Source organism: Pinus tabuliformis, chromosome 4_2, assembly GCF_031772625.1.
Source record: "Pinus tabuliformis cultivar Carrire ecotype Pingquan chromosome 4_2, CPIR1, whole genome shotgun sequence".
Taxonomy (NCBI): Eukaryota; Viridiplantae; Streptophyta; class Pinopsida; order Pinales; family Pinaceae; genus Pinus; species Pinus tabuliformis.
In genome coordinates, this window is record NC_142304.1 from 385,149,861 (window position 1) to 385,160,837 (window position 10,977).

At 38.0% G+C, this 10,977-nt stretch overlaps 1 protein-coding gene and 2 pseudogenes across 1 annotated transcript; 1 reads left to right on the top strand and 2 right to left on the bottom strand.

Annotated features, from left to right (window-relative positions):
- Positions 1 to 2,105: 2,105 nt before the first annotated feature.
- Positions 2,106 to 2,906, bottom strand: LOC149169565 (albumin-2-like). Its single transcript, XM_089425257.1, has 2 exons — positions 2,770 to 2,906; positions 2,106 to 2,625 (listed from the first exon to the last, which is right to left on the bottom strand). Exons 1-2 carry the CDS (start codon positions 2,904 to 2,906, stop codon positions 2,106 to 2,108), a joined length of 657 nt encoding a protein of 218 aa, XP_089281383.1.
- Positions 2,907 to 2,927: 21 nt separating this feature from the next.
- Positions 2,928 to 4,151, top strand: LOC149169566 (transcription factor MYB106 pseudogene; annotated as a pseudogene).
- Positions 4,152 to 7,235: 3,084 nt separating this feature from the next.
- LOC149169567 (transcription factor MYB106 pseudogene) lies at positions 7,236 to 8,499 on the bottom strand (annotated as a pseudogene).
- Between the last annotated feature and the right edge of the window lie 2,478 nt (positions 8,500 to 10,977).

The window sequence follows — 10,977 nt, forward strand, 5'->3', positions numbered from 1 at the left end:
TTGAAATTGTAATGTTCTCGAGCATCACTGAGTTACAACCTAGGTGAGTTTCTTGGGGTGATAACAGTCGTCATACAGGTCGAGATGGGAGGTCTTCTCGCCAAGATCTCCGCGCCCGCAAAGTGATTCGAGGACGAGTCACCAAGTTTGTGTTGGGGGCCTGTTGGGAACGGGTTCTCCCAAAGACGGTTTTGGGGCTAAAATCCCATGTTTTGGGACAATTTTGTAATAAAGTTGTAAAGTCTCCACATTTTGTGGTCGCGGAGTGCGAAGGTATCAAGAGTCATAAAGGGTTATCCGCCCTTATTTTGTAAAATGTAAAGTCGGCTGTAAAGATCCACCGATGGTCCGCAGACCATGGGATTATATAAAAAGGAACTAAGTAAGTAAGCTCTAAGTAGTTTTGGAGTAGCGAGTCAGAAGTAAGAATGGATAGCAAAGAATAAGAGTTTTGGGAGAGAAGTCTAAGTGTTTAGGGTCTTAGCGTAGATAGAGGCTCTGCAGCTGAGTGCGCAGAGGACTAGGGTGGAAGTCTGCAGCTGAGTGCGCAAACCCTTGCATCTGTGTGCGTAGGGTGGATAGAATCTGTATTAATCAGAAGATATCAATAAAGAGAAGTATTCTACAAATTATGTGTATTTATTTCTTGTTAATGCATCTGGTTATATTGCGTTTTGGGTTTAATTTACAATGTTCATGTGATGCGCGAATGTATGTGACTGTATTGGTTAATTGAACACAAGTAATCCTCAAGTATTGGTTAATGCTCAAGGAATCCATTGTAATGTTCATGATGCAGATGATGGTGAATCCCACTGTGACAAAACAAATGTGGATGATGAATACAAAGTGAGAAGTGAATTGGTGCAACCAACCGTAGTTGATGGATTTTACATTGTTTTTTAATATGCATGTGTTCAGAATAGCATGGTCGAAAAAGTTGAAAACAAGGTTCTTAATAAATTTGATGCAGATTTGAAGCTCATTGAAGAATGGATTCAAAAACCAATAGAACAAATTGAAGTGAGTCTTAAGGCAACAGCTGGAATAAAATAATTGAATGAAATGGTGAATAATGATCTTCAATGTGTAGATTACATGAAAAAATTAGCAGTACCTGATGATGAAAGTGAAAAGAATGATATGAAAGACAAAGATGAATGCATTGAAACCATTTTTCAACAATGGAGTCCATAAGAGATGAGATTATGTTATTCAGAAATATGGTAGAAAGAAAGTCAGGAATGTAAAGCGCAAGAAGAAGAGAAAAGAAGACAATTTAAAGATGTAATGTTGTGGGAGCAATCCATGGTTGAACGAATATTTGCAGATGAAGGTGTAGTAGAGAAGATCAAATTGTGTTTCAACACAAATTCAAGAAAAGTCCAAGAAAAATTACAGCAGCAGCAATAACAAGTAAAGAAATATGGAGCCTACAACAAGAACGCCAACAGAGAATGAAGCAATTTTGAAGATTTACAATTTGGAAGAAGAGAAAGAAAATGAAAAATTGTGAAAGTCTTGAGTCATTGTAAGCCTAGCTGAGACATAGACCAGCAGGCATGTTTGGGTGATGATTGAGTCAATTTCTATTGTGAGGAATAATTGAGTCATGTTTGAGTTATGTTAAGTCATACTGTCATAATTAAGGGGGGTGTTAGAAATTGTAATTACTCCGGCATGCCAGAGTTGGCTAAAATTAGAGAGTGAGTTAACTGAGCATTGAGTCAAGTCGTGCGATGGATAAAAAGTTCAATGCAATCCATATTTAGAGTGTGAGTTAACTGAGTTAAGTGTGTGTATATGTCAAGTTATTTTAGGCGAGTCGCTAGTCGAAAAAGTTTAAATACCCTTCATAGAATTCATTATAAAAAGTATATATATAATTAAAAGATATTTTATTTTTATTTTAAAAATCCCAAACACCAAGAAAATCACACATTACTGTCAACTGAATAAGTAAGATCGATGAAACCTGCAACATGCATGTATTCGAAATTTAGATGTAGATGGAAACATAAGTGGCCATGCATTCCGTGGAGCCGCGGAAGCGGTTCTTTATTTTAGCTTACTAGTAGAGTGCACGGCCCATGATAACGGATAGCTTACTCATAAGAGCAGGGATACATTGGTAAGATGTCCTTCAAGGAGGAGAAACTTTCAGTGATCTGCTTTGGTCCTTGAATAATGTGATCGTCTGTGGTGCCAGGAGCAAAATTAATAAGAGCATAGGTGTCACCCTTAAATATATAAGCCTCATTTGTTCGAGAAGAAGAAAACGCTGCATCCAGTCCATTCTCGAAAATCGTACCTTTAAGACTGTAAAAACGGTCAATAATCTTTTTGGGTCCTTGAATTATGTAATCATCTGTTGTGCCGGGTGCGAAATTGATACGGGCGTATTGATCACCTCTGAATAGATAGGCCTCATTTTCGGAGGAAGAGGTGAAGGCCGCATCAATACCCTTTGCAAAAATAGTATCTTTCAAGGAGTAGAAGCTATCAGTGATGAGCCCGGGTCCTTGAATAATGTAGCCCTCATCAAAGTTGATAAGTGCGCAGATATTACTCCTGAAAATATAGGCCTCATTTTTTCCGGAAGCAGTAAAGGCGGCGTCAATACCACTTGCAAAAATAGTATCTTTTAGGTAGGGAAAGCCATCGCCAATAGTCTGGGGTCCCTTGATAATGTAGTCATTGGTGGTGCCCGGAGCATAGTTGATTAGGGAGTAGTCTACCCAGGCGGAAGAATGGCCCGGTTTCCGTCACCGCCCAGAAAAACCTCCGGCTCCGGCCACCAGCAATTCCTCCACCGTCCGCGGCCTCTGCCCAGCTCTGCCACCCTCCGCATTAATGTGGACGACTGACAAGTTCCTGATAGACATTCCGATTTTTGGAATTTCCATCGCGTCTTGCCGGGAAGTTAATTCACCATATTCACCTGCGAAAGGGGACGGACGGGCTCAAGATCAGAAACTCGTTACATACAGGAGCACGGCCATGGCAGCTGGAGGGCTCTGCCGCAGAAAGCTGGTGATTAGGAATTTATATTTAGTGCTAGAACTTGCAAGAAATTCTCTGTATTTTTGTTTTTTTGGGTAGTTTTCATGGGGTGATTTTTATGCAGGGTTACTGAGATGCAGGAAGAGCTGCAGATTGTGTTGGGCTTACTATCTAAGGCCAGATATCAAGCGGGGGAAGTTCACTGTGCAGAAGAGTAGACTATTATTCACCTTCATGCGCTACTGGGAAACAGGTCAGTTGGCCTGACAAACAAAACAACGTTGGATGAATTAGTTTTTTGTATCTTGATTCTGTCACCTGTGCACTTCACTGAGAGCTAATCTTGATTATAATGTGACAGGTGGTCCGCCATTGCTACTCACCTTCCCAAGCGAACCGACAATGAAATCAAGAACTACTGCAATACCCACTTGAAGAAGCGCTTGCTGCAGATGGGAATCGACCCCATGACGCACAAGCCCAAAGCCGAATCGATTATGGCACCTGGTGTTCAGTCGTCCAATGGGTTCTCGAATCTGAGTCATACGGCGCAGTGGGAGAGCGCGCGCCTGGAAGCCGAATCGAGGCTGGGGCGCGAGTCCAAGCTCAGGGCCAGGGGCCTCTGGTTTGCCCAGTTGAGAAACGTTAATGCGAGCTCAGATTTATTCAGCCGATTGCAGAGAGCCAGTCCAGGGTTCGAATCCGATAGAGAGGAATCAAAGATTCCCGGGTTGAGCTCTGTTCTGGGCTTTGATTGTATGAAAATGACACAGAAATGGGACAAGTTCCAGGATTCGAGGTCGGGAACCAAGTTAGACCAGTGCAATTTGTCAGCCTTGGGAGGTTCACTGGGAGTTATAGTCCACTGGAGAATGAGGAACGAGCTAGTAAGACGAGCTATTTGGGCCTTCTACAACAAGCTATGTGCCATGCTGGAATATTTTATATTCTATGCCAGTTTAGACCTGAATGTCTGTGAAATCTCAACTCTTTTTGAATTGTTGGATTTCATAGAAACCATATAAATGGTTTTGTAATTAAATTGGATTGTTTGAAATTTACTGATTAATTTGGTTTTGTAATTATATGAAATAGCCTGAAATTTACTGATTAATGAATTATTGTCCAGAGAAACCCTGTTATTATCACCTCAGGCTTTGGGTTTTTTGTTAGCATGGTGGGATGTATTATGTGATATATTAGTTTTGGAATCCAATGTGTGTTGCTTTAAAACCTTTTATGAAGCATTGGATTTCATTATTTGAAACTCAAGGACAAATATGAAGTCTTGTCTAAAGAAAAACTTGTTATTTCCCCTCATTATCCTTTTAGTTCTCTTGTTAATCTGTGTATTATATATCTTGCCTTGAAATTTAACCATTTGATTTTACAATTACTAACATCACTTTTTATAATTTTTTGAAAGTTGAAGAATTCAATTGGTTATTTGGCAGTGGCTTGGCTTTGCTTTGCGTCTGTATAATTTTAAGAATGTTCCACTTTCAAAACCTTGAATGTAATGAGTAGGTTTTTAGCTTCGTTCTCTGTTTATTTTGGTCAAGGGTTTTAGCCACGTTCTGTTTATTTTGGCAAGATATGGAGTGTTCTACTTCATTTTACTAAGTGATATTCTAATAAAAATTGACCTTGGATAGTATGTTCATACAATCACTTCCTTATTAAGGTTTTACAATCTGTCTATAATTGCCAGTGATAATTTACCAGAAGAATGAAACTACCCAGATATTTTATACCATGGGATTGAGTTTTTGTATGTCAAAAATTGAGTCAACGTGTTTGCTAAGAAGGTTAAGAGACCTGATAAGAGGGTTAAAAGACTTGATTCTATAGAATAACAAATCAACAAACTATCTTCTGGCTCTTCCAATGTTTTAACTTTAACAAAATAGTATGTTCTTTTGTTTGATGTTTTGGGTTAACTATTAATTTAATGTAATATACTTTCACTTAGAGTTTGCAATTCTATATGTTATGTTAATTAGATTTTCTTAAATAATCAAAACCATACTATTGTAAAAGCTTTGTATGTAAACTCAAAATAGTCCGAATTTGTTAAGCTAGTCTTCAATTTCATTTTGAATTTGGAAGATCTGCATAATGAGATTTTGTTCTTATTTAATATTTTGAGGATTTGTTCGGTTTATCTTCGGTTTAAGTTTGTAGGATTCGTTCGGTTAATCTTCCATTTAAGTTTGCAGTGTAATATCTGCATATTCCAGAGCTATTCCCTTTGAATATTTGAGTTGGGTAAATGTATTTGCATTTGCAAGATCAATGCTTGAGTTGGGTAAATGTATCTACATCTCCCAGATCTGGATATTCAAGAAATGTTTATCTGGAACACTGATGTTGGGGAAAGTGTATTTGGTTTTAGTGTATTTTGGGAAAGTGTATTTGGTTTGTCATAGAGGTTGAACATATTCTCATTGATGTTAAATAAGATATATGATAGTTGTAAGAAATATACAAAACTTTGAAAGTATAATAAAAAAAGGGTGCATGTGAAAATGTAAAAAGTGAAAATGGCATAACAAAATAAGGCGCATATAGAAAAGTGAAAAATCATTTTTACGTCTTTAAAAGTACACAAAGAAGTCAGAAATATTTTATAATTGGTTTTACCATTGGTGGTTTCAAGTCCATTGATCTATAGATAGCCATGGCTATTCCACTGGACAATTCATCAGAATAAATCTGATAAAATTATACTTAAAATTCTAAAATCTATAATAGGAGGGTTATTTTTGCTTATAAAATTATACTTAAAATTCTAAAATCTATAATAGGAGGGTTATTTTTGCTTATATTGTTGGATTTATTAAGTTATTATTTTATGTATAAATATGTAAAATGTGGAAAATAGAGAACATGAAAAGATACAAACACTCACAACCATGATTTGGAGAATTTGGGAATCAGACATAAATAACAATATTAGCAAGACGATAAACATCATTGATGATATTTCAAGATTTGCCAATCATATTTAACAATGCAACCAATCATTGAATCTAGTTATTGCTGAAATAGCAATTTCTTTGAAAATTACATTTCATTCCTCACTCATCCAAATAGGGAATCTTCTAAGTCCACCAAACAGCATGTTAGCAAAACAGGACTATTGCCAAGATGTAATATCAAGGTCACTCCTTTTCTTGTCATTCTAATCTCATCAAAGACACTAACTTTCGAGGGCTTTCCAAACTGTTCAGAATAAACAATTTATTCTAGTATAATCAACAATGTATTTGGTTTAGCTCGTAATGCTAAATGTATCATCGAGCTGGATCTGAAACTCCCCAGCGTGCATGCTGGGCCAGTAAATGTATTCATGTAACTTTGCCACTTCCATGATTACAATGGACAATCTTTTAAAGACCAAAGGAGAAAACGAGTGCTAGGAAACTTCTCCAAGGTTTAACATATGTTGATTGCAGGATTGATGAATTTCTTGCTGTAGTTACCCTAGAGGAGATTCAAAGCACACCCGTAGCAAGCACCATCTGATTAGATATTGGTGGATCTATATTTATTCCTTTGCCAGGACAAGGAATAAACATTTTGTCCCTCATAAGTCGGCCACCTCAGAAGTTCCATGATACAGTTAGGGCATGTCATATCAGTGATAAGTCAGAGGCGAATTAAATAAAAGAATGGTATCTGACCCTGGTAGCAATTTAAGAAGGTATCCATGACGGGATGTCTTGCAGAGTGAATGAGAAGGCTATTGACTGGAGTTGAATTATTTGACAGTTATGATAACAATTTCATTTGTTTGATTAAAACATGTTGAGTGAAAATTCTTGCTCCTTGTCTTAAGAATGAAGGTTATCTTTACGTTTTGAACAATGCAAGGTGGGCAGAGGGAATTCATATCTCTAGTTTTGCAGGCCACTTGGGCTTTTGATTGAGGGAAGTATGGAAGTCGTTTGCTATATAAATTAAAGTCTGCTCCTCATTTTTGCATACAGCTTTGAAAACTAGATCAGAACATACCCTGTTCACTTCATCTCTGAAATGGTTAAATTTCAAGCAACATATATAATACACAGATTAACCAGAGAACTAAAAAGATAATGAGGGGAAATAACAGGTTTTTCTCTAGACAAAACTTCATATTTGTCCTTGAGTTTCAAATAATGAAATCCAATGCTTCATAAAAGGTTTTAAAGCAACACACACATTGGATTCCAAAACTAATATATCACATAATACATCCCACCATGCTAACAAAAAACCCAAAGCCTGAAGTGATAATAACAGGCTTTCTCTGGACAATAATTCATTAATCAGTAAATTTCAGGCTATTTCATATAATTACAAAACTAATCCAATTTAATTACAAAACCATTTATATGGTTTCTATGAAATCCAACAATTCAAAGAGAGTTGAGATTTCACAGACATTCAGGTCTAAACTGGCATAGAATATAAAATATTCTAGCATGGCACATAGCTTGTTGCAGAAGGCCCAAATAGCTCGTCTTACTAGCTCGTTCCTCATTCTCCAGTGGACTATAACTCCCAGTGAACCTCCCAAGGCTGACAAATTGCACTGGTCTAACTTGGTTCCCGACCTCGAATCCTGGAACTTGTCCCATTTCTGTGTCATTTTCATACAATCAAAGCCCAGAACAGAGCTCAACCCGGAATCTTTGATTCCTCTCTATCGGATTCGAACCCTGGACTGGCTCTCTGCAATCGGCTGAATAAATCTGAGCTCGCATTAACGTTTCTCAACTGGGCAAACCAGAGGCCCCTGGCCCTGAGCTTGGACTCGCGCCCCAGCCTCGATTCGGCTTCCAGGCCCGCGCTCTCCCACTGTGCCGTATGACTCAGATGCGAGAACCCATTGGACGACTGAACACCAGGTGCCATAATCGATTCGGCTTTGGGCTTGTGCGTCATGGGGTCGATTCCCATCTGCAGCAAGCGCTTCTTCAGGTGGGTATTGCAGTAGTTCTTGATTTCATTGTCGGTTCGCTTGGGAAGGTGAGTAGCAATGGCGGACCACCTGTCACATTATAATCAAGATCAGCTCTCAGTGCAGTGCACAGGTGACAGAATCAAGATACAAAAAACTAATTCATCCAACGTTGTTTTGTTTGTCAGGCCAACTGACCTGTTTCCCAGTAGCGCATGAAGGTGAATAATAGTCTGCTCTTCTGCACAGTGAACTTCCCCCGCTTGATATCTGGCCTTAGATAGTAAGCCCAACGCAATTTGCAGCTCTTTCTGCATCTCAGCAACCCTGCATAAAAATCACCCCATGAAAACTACCCAAAAAAACAAAAATACAGAGAATTTCTTGCAAGTTCTAGCACTAAATATAAATTCCTAATCACCAGCTTTCTGCGGCAGAGCCCTCCAGCTGCCATGGCCGTGCTCCTGTATATGGTGAATTAACTTCCCGGCAAGACGCGATGGAAATCCGAAAATCGGAATGTCTGTCAGGAACCTGTCAGTCGTCCACATTAATGCGAAGGGTGGTGGAGCTGGGCAGAGGCCGCGGACGGTGGAGGAATTGCCGGTGGCCGGAGCCTGAGGTTTTTCCGGACGGTGACGAAAACCAGGCCATTCTTCCGCCTGGGTAGACTACTCCGTTGATTAGCAGGTACCGGTTGGTGATGAACAGGTATACCTCTTCTTTGTCGCTGAAGTCAGGGGTTAAATTTAACGGGTACCCATACCCATCACAATTGTTTTTTATGACGATTTCATTTTTTAATTGCCTTTCATATGACTTTTAAAATTTAATTTTACCAGTTTTATCCATTTTTTGCAAATTAGATTCATAATTGGTCTTATATGAAGAAAAAGTGGCCTGCAAATAGTGAAGTGAATGCAATTGATTTTTGAAAAGATTAAGGCAAAAAGAAACCTGTTATTGCGAAAATTAAGTTTCCAATATTTAGTTTTTCGATTTATTTTTCAATAAGAAAAAACCACTTATTTTGATAGTCAATCAAAACAAACAAGATTACATTAGCCAAAGTCTTTTTTTCTCATAATACTATCAAAACATACAAAAAAAAATTTGCAATAAGAAAAAAAAACACATCCCAATACTAGATATCAAGGAGAAAACCACTAAACTGATGAGCAAGAAAACTATAGAGAAAACCTAGAGCTTGTGAAGTAAAACTACACACTCTGGTGATGCATACTGGATTACTATTGTGATCCCATCCACCTAGTGGATACTACTATAATCCCACCGAGTGCCTATTAGATACTATTGTGGTCTGGAAATCATTTGGATCTCGTGCTAAGAAATGCATTGAATACTTATTATGCATTTGGATCTCATACTTCAGAGTGGTAGTGATTATCTGCATTCAGCTACCATTGGATTAGTGTGCATATGTGCCTAATTCATACTGCTATAATCACATATATTGGTACATTACATGTTATTGCGTGAGCACCCACTGCTTACTGGATATTGTTGTAATAGCCGCTACACCTACTAGTGACCACCTATAAATAAATTTCCATAAAACTATCTAAAATAGGTTGTTTACTGTAAAACCCCAGTTTTTTTTTAAACAGAAAAACACGTTCTATTGATAATGGAAGAGAATGTACATATATTACCTTATATCACCAAAATTCACGAGCTTGATTATATTAAACAACCAGTCCACAGGAAACCTGGGCATAAACTTTTGGTGCTAATGAAAAAATTGAAGAAAAAAAGCCATTGCTGTGTGAGCACTTCAAAAAGCCATAACAAAAATGTAATCGTCCAGCAAAACATGAAGTAAGGGTTATGTAGAAAGAGCCTTGCAAACAGTGATGTAATAGAAATCTATCAATCTATGCAGATCAAAATAAAGAAACAGAGCACCGAGACAGGTCAAATCCTTAGAACAATCTATAATACCACATATATCAAATTATTCATATGAAATGCAATATATGCCATACATTGGAAATTATCAGAGTATAGGTTTTGGGTATTATCCTATGCACTTGAAATTCTTACCGGAAATGATTTGGGTATCAATTCATTGATTTCTCCTACAAAAGAATCTGCAATGACGGGTCTGATCTCATCCTACGCATTGCCATCATTCACATCATCATTTGTTATTGAAAATCCCTTGTTTTGTTCCTCATCCTCATTTTCTCCATTGGATCGAAGCTTCCTCGAATATCTCCCCATTGCTGCATCACCAATTCCATTTTCATGCCCCCTGAAGCCCTCTGCAATCTGGGCCCGAAGAAAGATCCATAGTAAACAAACAAAAAAACTGAAACTAGCAGAGGCGTAAGAGCTCTATTCCTCTGAAATTCCTCTGAAGCACTTCATTGTGAGCCCTCATCTTCAATCTATCTGGATGAACCCAGATCTCTATGTGGATTGATGAAAGAAAACCAGATCTATGGCACTAGATCTCCTTATTCTAAGGGCCTTGTAGACTTGTAAAACCTCGAAGATAACATTGTTTTTGTGGTACAATGGTAAAAAGAAGTCGCATAAAACTCAATGGGATGTCAAACCCAAGGAAGAACAGAGAAAAGTACTCTAGCGTGGGAGTGAATGTGTAGACGCGTACAAAGTCAATAACTGTGAACCAACCATTCACATGGACCGTGGTGCCAGGGGTTAAATTTGACACCCGTATGCCCGTATTTAGAATTTTTCCCCGTAAAATACATTTTAATTTAAAACCTCCACGTCATACGCAACTTGTCATTCATTTTCAAAACCGTCATATTGACGGGCATATTTAAAAATTAAAAGTTTTAATTTTTTTTTTTATAAATTATATATATATCACATTTTTGATATGGTGTACCTGTGACATGATCGGATGGTTGGCATTTTTAATATTGTGTACCGTATGACAGTGATCGGATCTGCGGTGCGGATTTTCCCTTCAATTCGCATTGGGCTACCACCTGTAAACTTTAATTCCATTAATGAGTCCCTGTCCGACTGCGGGG

What these genes read in the sequence shown, in the direction of transcription:
- LOC149169565 (XM_089425257.1), bottom strand. Translation starts at nt 2,906, where the DNA reads ATGGAAATTCCAAAAATCGGAATGTCTATCAGGAACTTGTCAGTCGTC. An exon ending in GCCGGAGGTTTTTCTGGGCG is followed by an intron (nt 2,626 to 2,769) that starts GTGACGGAAACC and finishes TATTTTTGCAAG; the next exon opens with TGGTATTGACGCCGCCTTTA.